This window comes from Crocuta crocuta, unplaced genomic scaffold (genome assembly GCF_008692635.1).
Source record: "Crocuta crocuta isolate KB4526 unplaced genomic scaffold, BGI_CrCroc_1.0 scaffold89, whole genome shotgun sequence".
NCBI classification, from domain to species: domain Eukaryota; kingdom Metazoa; phylum Chordata; class Mammalia; order Carnivora; family Hyaenidae; genus Crocuta; species Crocuta crocuta.
Genome location: NW_027551559.1, coordinates 3047279 through 3066781, shown reverse-complemented (window position 1 = coordinate 3066781; position 19503 = coordinate 3047279). Strand labels below are relative to the sequence as shown.

Genomic DNA, 19503 nt, shown 5'->3' with positions numbered 1-19503 from the left:
TTCTTTCTGTCTTAAAAATGAACAAAGATTTCATCCTATTTCTATGGCTGAGTAATACTCCATTGTGTGTGTATATATATATACCAAATCTTCTTTATCTATTCATCAGTTGATGGGCACTTGAGCTGTTTCCAAAATTTGAAAGTTCACTGTGTATAGTCATTCAAGTAGCATCTTTCCTTAAAATATATGGTTTTATAAATTTATGTGTAGAAGCACATGGGAATAGCTGTGTCCTCAATTGCTTAAAAGTACACTGTGTATAAACCTTCATTAAAGTAACATCTTCTTTCATCAAAAAAAATGGGCAGAAAACTTGTCTGTATACACTTAAAGTTAAGTGTGCAAAAATCAATGAGAAAGACCCCCATATCAACAGATAGAAAGAAATGACTCCAGAGAAAGGTCAGATCTTCAGGATGAATAGAAAACAAATCTTAGTTCTAAGTAATATCCTTATTAAAATGCAAGATTAGCTTACATTCATAGAATAAGTATAGAGGTCATAAAAAACACAAAGGGGAGCTCATAGGATTGAAATAAGAATACTATTAATACTACCACTACTATTTTCCCTATATCCCTGCAAAAAAAATCTCCCTCACTGATAGGTTGAAAGTAATGTTGGATATAGAAGAGATCTCTCACAATGTATAATAAAAAGAAAAAGGGCTCCAAATGATATGAGCAAATATAAGAGAGAGGAAAAGTCCAAGAAATTCAAAATATGACCACAAACAATCCGAAAAAGAGAGGGTAGAGAAAATGAATGAATTAAAAGAATAAAAAGACAGTTTTCTGGCACTGTAGATCATAACTCTTTAAACTGAAAATGTCTAATACCAATGGATTTTTTAAAAAGGCAAATACCTAGATATATCACCACAGACTTTTATGTTTCAAGGATAAAAATGTATTACGGAAAATATTCCTGAGAAAAATAATTTCTATCCATCTACCTCTAATAAATGTCAATCATGTATGAAGATTTAATAGTGACATTTTCAGAACTTCATCCCCTAAGCACTTTAATTAATATTTGGAACTTTTAAAAGAATAAACCAAGAAAGAGGAGGGCCTGGGATCTACGAGATAGACATTCCAGATCTGGAGAGCAATGCAGCAGTTCTAGACAGCAGTCATCTAATTCTGCCCTGAAAATAGAGAATTAAGCTTATGAGATCTCTGGAAAACCAGGGAATTAATGGTGTTAGAAATCATGGACAAAGTTGAGTTGGCGGCCATTACAGATGATGAAGAATCCATTAGATGTGATGCTAGAAATGTACTCCTTTGACAAGGATCATTACTTTGGACCCACTGGGAAAGAAATGTGATGGCTGGTACCACATGGATGTGCTCTTCTATCATAATGCAAAGGCTAATTTCGGGCTTTCAGTTTTTGAATCAAGCTATAGAAAACCCTGGAAGACTGACTATGGTGACAGAATAGATTGCAAATACATTCAACATTCACAATGTCAAAGTCATATACGGTGACAAAGGTTGTGAAGAAGGGTGAAGACATAAGAGTCCTAGCATTTTTATCTTATAATATGGGTGATGAGATCATGTCTTTATTATATGGAAGAAGTAGAGGCTTAACTTTGAAGTTAATGACTTCCTCAGTACTGAGAAACCAAAAATAATGATCCCACCATTTGGGAAAGGAGAAGGCATGAGTGATGAAAATGTGAAAAATCCTTCTCCATTGTAATAGAAAGTCAGTATGAAAAGGCTATGATAAATGATTTATGTAGAATGAAATAAGCATATTATTTAAAGACATGGAATAAGCACAAGAAAACTAAAATACAAGGCAAAGGCTAAGGCTGAAAGCCTCTGAAAGGCTATGAGTGTCCCAAACCAGAAGACAGATGAGGCAGCTGGGGACTCTTGTTTTCATTATAAGTATTTTTATACAACTTCATTTTTTGACCATTCGGATCCATTACTTTGACTGAAAATATTAAGGTGCATTAAATTACCATCTTTGCCACTTCCGATCCTTCACAAGTAATTGCTTTAAAAAGATGCATTATGAAATCAGGTCGGCAGGGTCTTTATTTTAAACCTGGCAACGCTATTAAGCCCTCATGGTTCTGCATTTATTTGCATTGCCTTATTTCCTTGACCAACACATGTGCTTGCTCACATCTGGGAAAAGACGAAGGACTCCCTGGTCCTGGGTCTGTAATAGATTCCTAGGGCCGCCATAACAAAGTACCGCAGATCCAGTGGACTAAACAACAGAAGCTTATATCGTCACAGTTCTGGAAGTCAAAGATGAAGATGTCACCAGTCTTCGTTCCTTCCGAGGTTGTGAGGAGAATCTGCTCTGGGCCCCTCTCCTGGCTTCTGGGGTTTTCGGGCCATCTGTGGTGCTCCTTGCCTCGCAGAAGCCTTAACCCGTCTCTGCCTTTATGCTCGCACAACCCCTCCCTGTATGTGTCTCTGTCCAAATTTCTTCCTTTCATAAGGACACCAGCTACATCAGGTTAAGGACCCACCCTACTCGCCTATCCTAATTTAACTAATTATGTCTGAGTCACATTTTGAAAGGCTACCAGTAATTCAACTTCTAACATACTCGGCATGAAATCAACTGACCTAAGGTTAGTCAGTAAAATAAACCGAGGCTTGTCTCTTCAGTTAGTTAAATTAGGATAGACTATTTGGGTATTTGAAGCATAAGATGGAAGAAAACACGGACAAGCAGAACTCTTAAGGACACTTGCTCTCAACAGAAATAAAAGCTCTGTATTATGGTTTATGGTTTAATACAAAGTGATTTATTTTGATTTTTGGCCTTCAGAAATCTTTAGTTGGGCATTTCAAAACGTAGGTTGATTATTTCCATATTGAGAGGGGGAAAATTCTATTAGGCAAGCCCAAAGGACACGCAGAATTTGTAACCAAAGTTTATTTCGGATATTTCCAGTAATCGCTAGCATGTAATAGCTTCAGCTGGATTTAAATAAAATTCTGATCACCATCTTATAGTAATTATTGCATAGAAAGAAAATTATTTATTGCAAGGCCTCACAGGCAGAGGCAGAATATATTCTGCTGTGAATACATACTGCAATGCACGCAGGCAGCTTTTTTTTAAAGCATGCATGTCTACGTGTTGAATGTAAATGCATGTAAATAGCTCTATTTTAACGTTTTATTATTGTTCACACTGTTTGCCAAGGAATACTCAGTAAATAATTTAAAGCTCTGCCAGAACATCTCTTTCTTTTAGTCTTTTATTGTTTATCATTTGGCACTCTAGATCCTTTTGGTTACAGAGCCTGGATCTATCTCATCGGAAATCTCATTTTGAAACATGCTTTATTATTTTTTTTAAACACCACTAGCGTTGTTCTTTCCAATATTTGTTTACAAAACGTCCTAGCTTGTAAATATCTAAAGGGGAATTCAAACGGTACTTCTTACCCTCAACGTATTTTAACACACATTGGTTTTCATGGAGTTGCTAACATTCATGGAGATGAATCCAAGAGAGAAAAGGGTCCCTTGTACAGGCAGCACTCCGTCGTGTGCCAAGGTGTTACTCCTTGCTAGACTCTGAATTAGGCCTCCTCCAGAATTACAACGGAAGTAAAGGGCATAGTTGTTTCACTACTTAAATCACTGTTTTATTAATCCATGTACGCACATCTAACCTAATTCCCAAAAGGCTTTAAGGAGGGTCCTTGTGACAATGTGACAGCAGCAGTGAAGAGAGGCTTTTACTGCTCTATTCTCCAGGGCCATCGTGAGGCTTGGTGCTCATCTAATTAAGTTTCTAAAATGTGACACATTTGTCAGCAACATCCCCTTTAATATCTAGCAGCCAGCATTACGTGGGTGGGACAGTTCTCAAGAGAGCCTCTAAGATCTCAGTGGGCTCTGCTGTACACATCGTGACAGTGTGGCTGTGCAGCTGCTGAATGCCAACCCTGAGTGTGTGATGTCCAAGCGTTAGCACATGCCTGGCGTCCGTAGAAATTCCAAAGCATCTGAGAAATGAACAATGAAGGATGAATGGAGGGCGTGGGCTTAGTGTAGCAAAGCATTTGCCAGGCTTGCGGGGAGACAAGAGTCTCAGAGGAGGAATGGAAAGAGAAAGACAAGAGAAATGGAGGATTTGATGTCCTTGAGGTTAAATCGATTAGCTGTACTAAAATACTGGATTCCCAAAGCTCCAGGAGCCAATGGAACCCAAGCTTTCATAGCTCCCTTGGGCCAGTGGGTGCCTGGACGGTGCTGAACATGAAAATGATGCTCTAAGGCTCTTTGAGGTAAATTCACTTGCCTCATTTTACTTTGGTTCAGGCAGCGGAGTCGCTCTGGCTGGCTCTGCATCGTTGATGCTACGTCTAAACAGAAGTCAGCAGAGCCTTGCTGGTTTCCAGGCACCCTCAGACTTCTGTCAACACGGGGGTTTAGAAGGCTCTGTCACTACAGACTGGCCCACAGCAGCAATTCCTTCCATGCTGGGATTTTCTTGTACATGCTTGCTTCTAATGTCCCTTTCTAGAGCGGTAGCTTCACCAAGATGCTTATTGTTTATCAAGAGTATCCACCATGGAAACCCCAGAAACCATGGCCTTCAACCCATCAAAATGTTTTAGCAACATGGTTTCCTTTGGAATAAGTAAAACTCATGCCTCAAGTTCAGCCATGCATGGTAAGTCCATGACTCTGGAATGGCAGAAAATGTCTACTGAAGTAGGAAGCACTGTCATTCTGGAGCTTTTCAACCCAAATGGCTTGCATGGAGTCATGACAGGAGGCAGCATTTCTTCCAGGAGGGTAAATGGAGAGAGTTTCAGCCACCAGCACAAGCTTATGAAGAAACGCTGGGTCGTGACATGATAACGGGTACAAACCTTTGTTCTCCAAAGGAGCAGAAGAAGGCACATGCATGCTCTGTATATCAAGTACTACATGTTTCCTATAGCCAAAGCTGTGCCAGGAAAGGAAACTTCCTGATACTCTGAAGAGGTTACCTGCCTCTGATGATTGCACATGAGGCTCACATAGAAATTTTTGACGTTGCCCAGGCGCATAACATGGGAGACATCCAGCATTTGTCAGAAGCTGTGTTTTGGAGAGGCTTCGAGTATCAGAAGAGTCAGGGGGATGCTGCAGTGGACGATGACATGGGGATAGAAGCATTGCTGCCATTTTCTTTCTGGTAAACCTCAGCCTTTTGCATGGGGCCAAATTTCCTTGGCAATGAGATAAGCCACCAAAGAGGGTTTATGTTGGGACAAATCCAAATTTTCTTTCTTTTTTTTTAATGTTTTATTTATTTCTGAGAGAGAGAGAGACAGCATGAGCAGGGGTGGGGGGCAGAGAGAAAGGGAGACACAGAATTGGAAGCAGGCTCCAGGCTCTGAGTTAGCTGTCAGCACAGAGCCTGACCCAGGGCTCAAACCCACGAACCGTGAGATCGTGACCTGAGCCAAAGTCGAAAGCTTAACCGACTGAGCCACCCAGGGGCCCCGGGGAAAATCCAAATTTTAGCAAAGTCCAATTCTTTTGAAATCATGAAATGGATGCATAACGGGCACAGCACAAGGTGCTGCCTCAGTTCTGTTGGCCTCATGCACCCACTGGCACGGCCTTCATGCACCAAGGCGCCACGGTATTTCCCATCGCACGTACTGAGTCCTTTATCTCAATTTGAAAGTAGGGATGGGGGTTCAGAACCATAATGGCAGGGCACATCTTCAACTATTTAACTCACCCCAAAACTGTCCTACACATCATAACATGTGCATAATAATAGATTTACCTTAACTGACCCACATTAGTCTGGTGTGAAACATCATTTCAATAGCACTGTAAACTTAACGATTTTTCCCACGAAGACAATTCTCCACTTAGAGAAATGAAAGCAAAACAAAACAAAAAGAAAAACAAAAGGGACTGGGGTCTAGTTCTAATTTAGCTAAGAGTGTGAAAGAAATGTGACAATAATCTTAAAGCATGTACCTTTAAGAAAATATGCTGAGGATGAGAGTCTTGACCTCAGACCGAGCCAATACTGATGACTCCCAAGTTGGGTAATGTATTTTCTTAAAGAAACAAGTGCACATACACCTCATGAGCATAGCTACAAGGAGGTTTTAGAATCAAGACGGAAGATCAGTAGCATCACAAAGATGAAGAGATCCTTTTTTAAGTCAGCCTTGCAATTCATTGGCCAAACGCTTGAAGGGGGAACTTTGATGAACCCAAACCCGAATATCACCTAGAACGACAATGTGGACACCCAAGAGGAGTAATTAAAGCCCCACAATGAGGCCACTTCTGTTGTTAGCAGTCCAATGAGTAAAACTACACATTTAGAAGGTGAGGGACGAGAGTGGCGGCTAATGCTTACCGCATTCACACGCATTCCAGGAAAGGTACTGCTAAATGCTTGCATGTTCTCATTCCCAAATCCTCATGGCTCCATGAGCCGCTACTTTAGTGATCTCTGCTTTATAAAGCTCTATGTTCACAGAAAGGCTTTCTCTCATGTTCACGTTTGAAAAATTCCCTAATATGTAATCCTATAACCTGGGAACTTGGACTAGGGATACATTTTTTTCCCCCAAGAAATGAACTATTAAGTACAATAAGATCTCCATTCTTAGCCCCATTATAAACCAGAATATCTNATGGCTCCATGAGCCGCTACTTTAGTGATCTCTGCTTTATAAAGCTCTATGTTCACAGAAAGGCTTTCTCTCATGTTCACGTTTGAAAAATTCCCTAATATGTAATCCTATAACCTGGGAACTTGGACTAGGGATACATTTTTTTCCCCAAGAAATGAACTATTAAGTACAATAAGATCTCCGTTCTTAGCCCCATTATAAACCAGAATATCCACTTAATCACTCATGTATTTTGTCGTTTTATCAATTCTTATTAAATGCCATTTTAATGATGACGTATAGGTACTGTAAGATGCTGAACTACTTCTAAATCAAGGAACAGAATTGACAGAATCAAATGACAGAAGACAGCATTTCTTCCAGGAGGGGAAGTGGAACCGAGTTTTGGTCAACAGGACAAATTCAGGAGGGTAATGGTTCCTGGATTCTAACGATCTAATTTGGCTACTCCACGTCTGTTAAATTAGATGATCCTTTAATCCCTTGTTCCCCACATGCCTACCGGGACCTGCCCGAGGGCTGAGCCCTCTGAGACGCCCTGCTCCCCCAAACTTGGTCAGCGCTTTTGCTACCGTGCCGGATAATGGCGACTTTATCTGGAGAGGCAGGTGTGCTGTTCACAAGGACACTCACCTGTGACCAGCTCCCGGATCTCCAGGTCGGTGGTCTTGCGGAGTAACCTCACCAGTGCTGGGATGCCACCGCAGTTTTTCAGGGCGATTTTGTTGTCGTCATTGGCCTTCCCGTACACCAAGTTTCTCAAGGCCCCGCAAGCACTACGGTGGACCTCCGTCATCCGATGGTCTAGCAGGTCCACCAGGAGCTGAATGCCTCCTTGCCTCCTTATCTGCAAGAGCACAGGGAACAACTTTGGCCTTAGAGACTCAACAGCGGTCGCCGTTTAAACTAAACCAAGTTTTTTTCATGTGAAGCACTTGCTACAATTCATTTCACCGAATGGAATTAAAGCCCACAAAGGAAAACATTTTTGATGCGATCGCCTCACTTGGATGAATATCCTGGTGGTAAAATGTCAAACATACTTCCTCTCAAGTTCTAGACCTTAAGAAAGGTGATTGTAACTTCATAATGGATGGGTATTTCTCTCTATAAAAATACGGCACACGGTCATTGCAGGAGCGGAAGGAGGAACAAAAGATGCTTCTCACTCCTGAGATTTATTACATCAAACCACTGTCTTAAAGGGCTGTTGGACTGATGTACAAAATGGCAAAATTAGGCTTAATCAGAAAATCCTCCCAACATTTCAAAGGAACCAGAAGCTAAATGAGAAACCAGCATGGACACAAGGATTTTTATCTAAGAAGCCCGAGAAAATAAGAAAGTCACAATGTGAGCTGGTCGGAACACTAAGACCAATGCATGTCATGCTTAACTCAGGTATTTGACTAATAACAACAAAATCGCATTGAGTTCTGATGTTCTCGTTACCCAAAATAATTTTGATTTTTAAAATAAGTAATGGGGGAAAAACCCTTCTTGCAATACGTTTCTAGGTGTGTCTTCTCGCGGTCCTTTAATTTTTAGACCGATTTTTAAGTTAAAACTGAAACAAATGAGCTAGTTAACAGACAGACCGTTTCATGGAGTTTTCATTAGCACAGCTATATTTGAATATTTCTGCATTTATATGGAAAAAAGAACACGACTCCTTCAGTAATATTGCCTTCTTTTTTTGACTTCAAAGTCTCTCAGGGATTGAAAAATGATGGTTTCATGTGAATGATTATAACTTGGCACTCTCCCTATTTAGTTTTCTTATCACAGAAACTCATTCATCCCACAGATATGGTGGGCACATGGCTAACTCCCCACCCTTTCAAAGGTATGAAACTATGAATTTCTCTGTGAAGCTACGTCACCCACACTATTTAAAACCACACCCTGATCCATACCCTCTTCTAACCCAGTTCTTGTTTTCTCTTAACCCATTACCAAATTCTTCACAGCCCTTGTCAGGTTCTAACTTCTTTATTATGTGTCTTGACAGTGACTGTCTGCTAGAACGTATCTTCTTGGAGGGCCGGTCTGTTTTTTTCCTTTTTCAAAATTTATTTATTCTAAGCCGTCAGCAAGTACAGAGCCCAATGTACTTGGGGCTTGAACCGATGAACCGTGAGATCATGACCTGAGGCAAAGTCAGAAGCTCAACCGAGCCACCCAAGTCCCCCAATATTCATTCATTCATTCATTCATTCATTCATTCATTCATTCATTCATTCAGAGATAGAGTGTGAGTGGGGGCGGTGGGTGGGGCAGACAGAGAGGAAGAGAGAGAATCCCTAGCAGGCTCATGCTGTGAGTGCAGACCCGAATGTGGGGCTCCAGCTCATTATCTGTGAGATCGTGACCTGAGCTGAGATCAAGAGTCGGACACTTAACCAACTGAGCCACCCAGGCGCCCCAGGGCAAGCCTGTTTTTGTTCACTGAGAGATCTCTAACCCTACCCCACGCACAGCGCCAGGCACATGGCACATGTTCAACAAATATTTGTTGAGTGAATGAGGAGGGAGACTATATTACCTGCGACACTGGTGTCTCTTAGATTTGTTAGAACTTGGCTTTTCAAAACTGAGTAATATCCCTCATTTAAGGGAAAAAACAAAACCCTTCCTGTGTACAGAATGTCTCCAGGTGGCCATGGCAACTCTTCCTCTACCAGCTGACAGATGAATGAGGGCATGCCTCCTTCACAGGAGGTGGGCCCAGATCATTCAGAATACGCCGTAGGAATTACTTTCTTCCACCAACAAAACGAAAACAGAAAAAGTTGCAATTGTCACAGAATCCCTGGCCTCAAAGTCCCTAATCTGGGAAACGAATATGGTGTTTCACATATCTCATGTCTGGGCTGAACAGGAGCAGGGACGGAAGGGGGAAAGACACTGGGGACAGGGCTGCTGGGGAGGGCGTTAGCTTCCCTGACGTGTCTGCACAGCCAGCAGCGGTGGATGCACCCCGGGAACGTGGTCAAGTGTATCCCCGGGTCCACTACAAACGTCCGAAGGAAGCAGAAAACAACTTTCGCCCAGTATACAGTTTTACCAGTGCTTGCCTGGCGCCCACTCACGAGAAAGTTTGTAAGCAATGTGACCGTGTCCCGTACATATACCTGGGCTACAGCCACACCCACTGTATCATAATACTTCAGAAAGGATACTCCATTTGTACAAAAGCTTAAACTATAAATATTGTTTTCTCTTTATGTGTGTATTTGCATGTGTGTGCTTTACTTTAAAATTATTCGGGTGTAATGATCTTAATAATGATGAAACCATTACAAAAGAGGTAATAAAGCCACTTTTACAATTAACTGATTGATTAAAATTAAAAGCAGTTGGGGGCACCTGCCTGGCTCCATCGGTTAAGCTGCTGACTTTGGCTCAGATCATGATCTCACCGTTGGTGGGTTTGAGCCCCGCATTGGGCTCTGTGCTGACAGCTCAGAGCCTGGAACCTGCTTCAGATTCTGTGTCTCCCTCTCTCTCTCTGCCCCTCTCATGCCCATGTTCTGTCTCTCAATAATAAATAAACATTAAAACAATAAAATAAAATAAAGAAGTTGGTGTAGTAAATCTATCAATCTATCTCTATATATTTTAACTATATTGTATAATTAGTATTTAATTTATGACATAATTCCCATTCATACAACTTAATGAATTAAACTATTAAAATATTATTCCAAAGCATTAAAAGAGGAAAATGAGTTCAAAACAAATTCAATGTCAATGTTTAATGGTACAATGTGAACACGATGTTTTCGGTGTAACCCTGATTAATGCCATAGGTCTAAATTTTTAATGATGTCTTAGGTTTTATTTTAATCTATTTAGAGAAACACGAATAAGATGAGATTTCTCTTTTGCTCTTATTTGGGGGAGGGGTCACTGGATCGTATATATAAAAAGCTCTTGTTTTCTTGGGTTGAATTGTATCTAGGAATTCAGGAATCGTGAAGTCAAGCATTAGTCAGGCTGAGTTCACACACACTAAGTGTGATGGTCAGGCCTTTGGTTCCGTTGCCTCCCACATCCCGCAAGGACCAGGAGGGAAGGTCAAGGTGGACTCTGAGTTCTCTTGAAGGGTCTCTCTCCGCGGCCGGACTTCCGGGTGCTGCCGGTTGCCATGGATGGGTCTGGGTCTGCCCTCTGCACTTCCCCCCTGCTCTGTCTTTCTCCTGGATCCTGCCTCCCATCAACTTCTCCTTGCACCCGATTCCCCTTTCTTCCGGTACCCAAGCTGAAATTCTTGTGAGGCTCCAGACAAGCCTATGCGAAACATGAATGAAGTGCAAATTCCCTTTGAAAAACGGTCAGGGGAAACTCTCTTCTTCGAAATGACGCTTGTATTTCCTCTCCCGCTAAATGGCCAGCAGTCTCTTTTCCATGTATGCTCCCCAGTGGGCTCTCCACACCCAGCAGGCGGAACCCCACGCCATCATTCCAGGCCAGTTCACCATCTCCCCTTTCTCCCCCCAAGTCTACATTTAATAGTTATTAAAACAGGGCTCATAAAATGCCATATAATATCATATGTATCTAATGTATGTAAAAATAGAATAATATAAAAGGCACAAGAAGAACACCTGCCACGTGGTAGGAAGTTACGAACTATTTATCAGACGAATGGAAGAATAGTGAGCTGAGTTGTCACATGTTAGCTTCCCTTTCCCTCTTATTTTTGCTACTTTAAACTAGACATTATTTTCAGAGCAGTTTTACACTCAGAGTAAGTACAGAGAGTTCCCATGTACCACCTGCCCCCACACATACACAGCATTCCCCATTGTCAAATGTTCCGAGGAGAGATGATGGCCCTACACTGACACATCACAGTCACTCGGAGTCCATGGTTTGTACTACTGTCCACTCTCAGTGTCGTAGGTGCCGTACATTCTGTGGGTCTTGACAAATGCATAATGACATGTAAACACCATTACAGTACCATCCAGAATATTTCCCCTGCCTTAAAGTGCTCTGTGTTCCACCAATTCCTTCTCCCCTTCCCCTCACCCCCGAAACCACTGAATTTTTAATTATTTTTTAAAAATGTTTTTAATTTATTTCTAGGAGAGAGAGACAGCGTGAGCAGGGGAGGGTCAGAGAGAGAGGGAGTCACAGAATTTGAAACAGGCTCCAGGCTCTGAGCTGGCAGTCAGCACAGAGCCCGACGCGGGGCTCGAACCCACGAACCGCGAGATCATGACCTAAGCAAAAGTCGGACGCTTAACCGACTAAGCCACCCAGGCGCCCCAAGTTTTAATTATTTTTTAAAAATTTTCATCCAAGTTAGTTATATAGGACAACATCTAGGACAACATATAGGACAACAATGATGTCAAGAGTAGATTCCTTAACACCCCTTACCCATTTAGTCCATTCCCCCTCCCACAAGTCTCCCCCCCAGTAACCCTCTGTTTGTTCTCCATGTTTAAGAGTCTCTTATGCAAAACCACTGATTCTTAAATTTTCTCCATGGTTTTGCCTTTTCTAAAATGTCACAGGTTAGAATCGTATGGCATCTAGCCTTTACAGATTGGCTTCTTACACTTAGTGATACACATTTAAGATTATTCTCATGTTTCTTCATGGCTCAATAGCTCATTTCTGTTTAGTGTTGAGTAATACCCCATTGTGTGGATGGGCCACACTTGATATATCCATTCACCTGCTGAAGGACATCATGGTTGCTTCCAAGTTTGGGCAATTATGAATAAAGCTCATATACACAATCATTTGCATGTTTTTGTGTAGACATAAGCTTTCAAATCCTTTGGGTAAATATCAAGGAGCAAAATTGCTGGGTCGTCTAGTAGGCATATGTTCAGTTTTGTAAGAAATTGCCAAATGGTCTTCCAAAGTGGCCACACCACTTTGCCTTCCTACTAGAAATGAATGAGAGTTCTTGTTCCACACCACTGTCAGCATTTGGAACTGTCAGTTTCTCGGATTTTGGCCATTCGAATAGACTGTAGTGGTATTTCATTGTGTTTCCATCTTTTGCAAGACTGACCCGCGATTAGAGCTACTTACTTTAATACAGACCACTGAATAAAAAACCATCAATGTTGAAATACATAAAGGGAGGGGTGCCTGGGTGGCTCAGTCAGTTAAGGGTCCGACTTCGGCTCAGGTCATGATCTCACAGTTCGTGGGTTGGAGCCCCGTGTCGGGCTCTGTGCTGACAGCCAGCTCAGAGCCTGGAGCCTGTTTCAGATTCTGTGTCTCCCTCTCTCTCTGACCCTCCCCTGCTCATGCTGTCTCTCTCTCTCTCTCAGAAATAAATAAAACATTAAAAAAATACATAAAGGGAAAACAACAGCTGGAGTTAGATCTGGAACAAGTTTCCTATCTGCTACTTTCCTGAACTAAAGAGATTCAAAGAATGACTGGAAATGCCTTTTCATCTATAACCTGAGTAGACCATCGTTTTTTTTTTAATGTTTTTAAAAATTTATTTCTGAGAGGGAGGGAAAGAGAGAGATGGAGTGAGCAGGGGAGGGTCAGAGAGAGAGGAAGGTACAGAATCTGAAACAGGATCCAGGCTCTGAGCTGGCTGTCAGCACAGAGCCTGACATGGGGCTCGAACCCACGAAACGCAAGATCATGACCTGAGCCATAGTCAGATGCTTAACCGACTGAGCCACCCACGCGACCCCTGAGTTGACAATCTTAAATTCATTTATTAAATGATTTTTTGATAAGATGGTCCACTTTAGTCAATTGTTCCTATGTTAATAGCTCTTATTTATTTTTATGCTTTGTTGTAAACTTCAGGGATCTAGACTGAGAGAGCAGTCTACAAGAAGTAAGGAAGATGGGGGCGCCTGGGTGGCTCAGTTGCTTAGGTGTCTGACTTTGGCTCAGGTCATGGTCTCACGGTCCATGAGTTCAAACCCTGCATTGGGCTCTGTGCTGACAGCTCAGAGCCTGGAGCCTGCTTTGGATTCTGTGTCTCCCTCTCTCTCTCTGTCCCTTCCCTGCTCACAGTCTCTTTCTCAAAAGATAAATACACATTAAAAAAATTTAAAAAAAAGAAGTAAGGAAGATGGAGGCTGATGAACCCCACAGCAGGAGAATAAAAAAAAAAGATCACCACATCAAACAAAGCACATCTATGCACTCTGCCCGTCCTTTCAGGTTGTTTAGAGAGTGGGCATTCTTCAAGCTGACACAGACGGTCTCTTGAGGATGAAAGTTGGGATGCGTTTGCACAGATTCAGTGAAGCTCACTCAGCGTGGATCACGGGAGAGTGAAAACAGCCTCCGCACTCCTGCCGTACAGTTTTAACCCACTGTTTTAAAGTGTTTTTACAATTTAAACTCTAAAACTAAAAGTATCTAAAAATCATTAAAGAGTAGGGTGCAATGGTTTTCCTCCTTGTCCTTTCATTACGAGGCAGACTATACAGAAGCCTTTTAAATCAAGAAGCAAATGGACGGGCAATTAAATTAAAAAAAAAATGCAGGTAATGCAATAACACCCATTGGAAAAAATGGGGTTTGCCACTTAATGAATTTGTTATCTTGACATTATCTGCATTTATTGAGAATAAAGTATCTTTACCAATGAATTATCTGTTACCATTAAACTGACATCAACATCAATGAATAATTTAGAACATATCCAATTATAGGAGTGTTTGCAAGCTCATGGTGGTCTTTGTAAAATGATAATGATAATGACGATGTATAGTGGATTAAATAATACTTTAACATAGAATAGAATTCCTCTTGGGGGGTCCTATCTTCATTTAGAGAAATACTAGGAAATGTTACTTTAAGGATACTAAGACCCTCAAGGATGGGTTACAGTTGTTCTTGGCAATAAGAGAGAGATTGCTCACCTACTCGGCCAGTGAAATGGGGAGAAATCAGAACTAGCTGGGAGATGGAGAAGAGGTTGGAGTAAGTAGCCTTGTAGCCTTTTTTTTTTTTTTTAAACCTATTGGTGGTGAGATAAGATCCTCAAACAGCTGTGGACCTGGGTAGACACTTCCATACCTCTCAAGGGTCTGCTTGGATTAAAGCAAAGTAGATAAATCTTTGGTTTAGTTCTAAGAGAAACTAAACTGGGCCTGAAACTCAAAGTAAATTTGAATAATGGACTGCAGGATTATAATATATAGTACCACCTCTCACTTCAGATATTTATAAGCAATCAATTCACCACGTCTAAGAAATAGTACCAAAAGCTGACTACAAAGAGGTACTGTGGACTCGGTGATTTTAGTAAATTTTAAATTAACTGTTATTTTTCAATGGTGTTCATTTAAACAATAAAATAGATATAGTTGTATTATATTTCCTATTAGTATTTAAAAATTAAATAATTTTCTCTGCTTAAAAGCTCCTGGAAGAGGGGCACCTGAGTGGCTCAGTTGGTTGAGGATTTGACTCTTGATTTCGGCTCAGGTCATGGTCCAAGCGTCATGGAATTGAGCCCCATGTCCGGCTCTGAGCTGAGTATGGAGAATGCTTGGGATTCTCTCTCTCTCTCTCTCTCTCTCTCTCTCCCCCCACTTCCCCCTTCCCTCCCTCATACTCACTCTCTCTCTCCTTTAAGTAAATAATAAGTAAATAAATAAATAAAGCTACTGGAAGATACAAAGTTTGGATCTAAAGCCAGAGGCTTAACCAGAGGTACCTGAAATTTCACTTTTCAATTTTAATGTAGAAACTGCAAAGTTATCAGTTTGTAAAATACATGTTTTACCTCACTGAATTCCACCCCTAACCCGTACAGGAAAGTCAGGTACCTGATCAATGTTTCCATATAGTTGAACTGATGTGTGTATGTGTAGTTGATTCTGAGCAACACAGAAGTTCAACTGATGAAGACTAAAATCTTTTTAGTTTTATGGTAGAAATTATTTTTGAGAATTTTGAGAGAAAATACAGCTCTATCGTTGTGCAAAATGATCGAGGTTCTCCATTCAGTAGGTGAACCAAGATGGATTATGTTTCTTTTTAAATTATGGTTTAGAGAGCAAGTGCATTGCAGTGTTCGGAGGGGTGTTTGAGACGGCAGCAATGAGGTTCAAACCATTCTCCTTCTTTTACACCTGTGTCCCCTGAGGCACGTGCCTTAAATGCCTGTAAAGCATAAACAAAATGTGAACCTGTCTCATGGGGTCGTTTTCAGGAGTAAATGAAACTTCAAATGTGAATTATTTAACAAAGAGCTCAACAAATATTATCTGTCAAGGAACCACCCACTGTATTAACTTGTTAAAGGATATTCTTAATTGACTTATTACCTGGTCAGTATATGAATTAGCTTAATAATATCATGACATAACATATGATAGAATCAGTGAAAGGTATACAATTCAGAGTGATAGCTTCATAAATTATATTTAGTGTGTAGACTGTTTATTATCTAACAGATCATTAATCCAACCTGGTGTATAACTAATGAGATTTAAAAAGAAATACATTTACTCTAAAACTCTATTCTGTAGTCATTTAAAAAATACCACAGTGTGCTGCATCAATATTATACATATGACATGTTTTGCTAGATACATTTCCGAGGTAAGTACAGGAATTAATCTATATTTTATAAAGAAGAGAAGTGCAATGATTTTTCTTGTGATGGTAAATTAACTGACCAAAAGAAAGACACTTAAAAATAATTTTGAGGTGATACTAGTTATTGGGAAAAAGAAAATATTTTTCTGAAATACAGAGAGAATTATTAAGCAGAAAGAGACAAAGACCATGTTTTGATTTTACAAGTCAGTTTCTAATGAACAGATTTTAAAAAATGATGAAACCAGTAACAAAAGATCTAACCAGCAACATGAGAAATGATTGAGAAGGTTCTAGTCTCATGTAGATTTCCCAGGTGCTACTTGCCTGCCATGGTGTGTACAGCGTGCAATGGGTTTGGTTTCGCCTCACCTGTGTCTAGCAGAAAGCTATTTGGGTTCTGAAAATCATATGGAAAATATAAAGCAGTCTACGAATACATTATCAATGTTACTCGAATCCCTTTATGCTTCCCAGTGTAAAGACCCCCCACATTTTGAGAATCTTTGTCCCCTGTAGGGATTTCCAAACCCAGCTCCTGTCCTATTCAACGTGTCCTCAGAAGGTACTAAGGACCATTACTGAGGCGACTGCCTAAACCTGTAATGAAATGAACATTTCTGAAGGGTAATTTTGAACATTTTTCCATTTTTTTACTCTCCTCAATTTTAGAAAAGTTGCTGATATTGTATCAGTTACAGATTGGTAATAGGTTCCTGTCCATAACTCTGGTTAAAGAAAACCATTTCTCATGAAAATCTCTGAAATGACCTATTTTATAGCAATTCAACATTTTGACTTCTCATCACGCTCATGATCCTGTTATTTAAAGAGATAAAGGAAAGAGAGGAAAAGACCTTTATTTTAGTCTGAATGTGAATCATGATTGCACACAGTGATGCATTTTACAGGACACTTTAAAAAAATTACAAGCCACCACAAACATTATATTACCACAGTTCTTGGCCCTTTCCACCCCCTTTTTTGCTAACTGATCACGAACAGTGAATTTCTCTAGACTCTTCCCTATCTCAGAATGAAATAGTCAGTCGAAGCAGATGAACATCAGGATCCTGTATTGAAAATCTTACTGCCCACCAATGAAGCCAGTGTGGAGGCCAAAGGGGCCTTAGAACTGTCCATGTGGAGGCGGAGGCTGACACTCTGCACAAACTCAACTCGGTTCTCAGAATTGCTATGTGCCAAAGGCGAGCTTCCACATTCTTTTCTAAAAGCACCCAGGAAAGGCCCCCACTTTTATTTCTTTTTTAACAAGAAAGAATTACAAGCGGTCCCACAAATTCCTTTCCCGAAGACCCCACTCAGACACACTCACCATGTTCCAAATAAGTCTAATGGCTTCTATTATCTGGCATAACGGAATACAACTTCACAACGTAATGGGAATCACAGAGGACGCTTGCAATAAAAGTCTCCCTTACTGTTTTCCAAACTGAACTCAATCAACATAATTTTGTGAACCATGAAGCTAAGCTCATATAGCGTTCAGGATCTCAAAGAGAATTTTAGATAAGCACATAAGAATTCTGAAAACACAAAGCCTGCAAGGCAGAGAATCAACTTGGCTATTTGGAAATTATTAAAGTATCTTAGAATGTGACTATAAGAAGCCCACAAAAATTACCCCCCAACATTTTCAGTGTGGTACTGATTAGACAGTCCCCCATTTAATAATGTTTCGGGAATGCTTGGACTGTCAGGGGTTGGGGCCAGGGGTGGATGAGTTGAAAGAAGCCCCTCCCTCAAAGGAGTTCACATACCTGTACAGGAATTGGAAGTTAAGTAAAGAAAGCAGCCAACAGGACCACTTCAATAGTGAAGAACAGAGATAGCTTTACTTGGAGGAGGATGCAGCAATTTTCTACTTATAATCTGGATCCTCAAAGATGATCCACCAAAATGTATAAGGTTTAAGCTCCTCAAAAACTGGGATCCTCCCCAGTGATAAGAACCATAAAGAAGACATAGCAGGAGAAAAAGATGGAGTGTGCGGGATGGTGTGCGGGGTCTGGGTCAGGGGACTGTGGTCAGGGGACATTCAAGCAGGGAGCAAAGGCCATGAGAGAGTGACAGCAGGTCCAAGGAAGAGCAAGAAGACCAGGGTGGATGGAGTCCAGTGAAGGAGAGAGAGGAGAGGAGAGTGATTGCCAGGCAGAGCAGGGTTAGGTCCAGGAGGGATTAGCTGCTGTAAGAGCATTGGGTTGACTCTGAGGAAGGTGAGACCAAGAGCATGACTGAACATTCCTGTATGTGCCATGTGGAAAGCAGACTGTCCCAAAGGCAGAAGCAAAGACACCAGGTAGGGGTCACCGAGATGGTCCGGGTGCAAGCCACACAGTAGCTTTGGAGAGGAATGATGAGAGTCCAAGTGCTAAGAAATGGTCAAATTCTACATAAAAATTTGCAGGTAGGGCAAAAAATATAACTGAAAGCATCAGGACTGACTAAGATTTTTGGCCCTTAATTTCAATAAACACCTGTGTTGGTAATCAGCACCCAGTAGTTTTTGGTTGATGGACAGATGTCAAAGCATTTATGAGAGACACAGCCCCTCATTTGAATTTCTGTTTCACTGGCATTACAAAAGCACACATTTTACAAATTGCTATTCTTTTGTTATTGCAAAATAGAAAATAACATCTTTCTAAAATATAAAATTATTTTAAATACATAGACACAATAGAAGAATTATTTTGCATCTTAGATAGCCCATGGTTATAACAAATAATGAGCATTAAAGTAAATTTAACATATTGCCCCAAAAGGAGTTATAATAGATACATAGAGAAAACTTCTGTATGCATTTATTTTATTTTTAAGTTAAACACCTAAATTTATGGCGATTTAAACTATGCCAACTAAGACTTATTATTATACCTATAAAACTGTATAGAATATAAAACTTGCTTGAGAGTTTTCTTGTCATGCATATGTCTTTTCTATTTTAGGTTATGAAGTCGCCTGTGTGTCCTGAAGATATATCTGCTCATACACTCTTCTGTGGTAGTAATAGCCAATATTTACTGGACTAAAAACTGGTTGGGGAAAGTCTTGTTCAGTTCAACTGATATTTAGTAATAAGTGTTGTTGTTGTATGCTCCTTAAGGATCTCATGGACAAATAAAGGAGAAATTCACAGAAACAAATAAGGTGTGAGGGAGCCCAAAGGAAGTTCATGAAGCCAGTCTCCTTGGGGAGTGGAGTGGGTTCATTGGTTCTGGAAGAGAGAATAGCTGAACTGATTTTAAGAAGTATGAAAACT

General features: G+C 40.6%; 1 protein-coding gene across 1 annotated transcript in view; it reads right to left on the bottom strand.

Annotated features, from left to right (window-relative positions):
- Positions 1-19503, bottom strand: part of CTNND2 (catenin delta 2) — a 784902-nt gene that overhangs the window by 207525 nt on the left and 557874 nt on the right. Inside the window, exon 16 of the mRNA XM_077749452.1 lies at positions 7296-7509. Within this exon, the coding sequence (XP_077605578.1) occupies positions 7296-7509 (214 nt within the window). The remainder of the gene's footprint in view (positions 1-7295; positions 7510-19503) is intronic.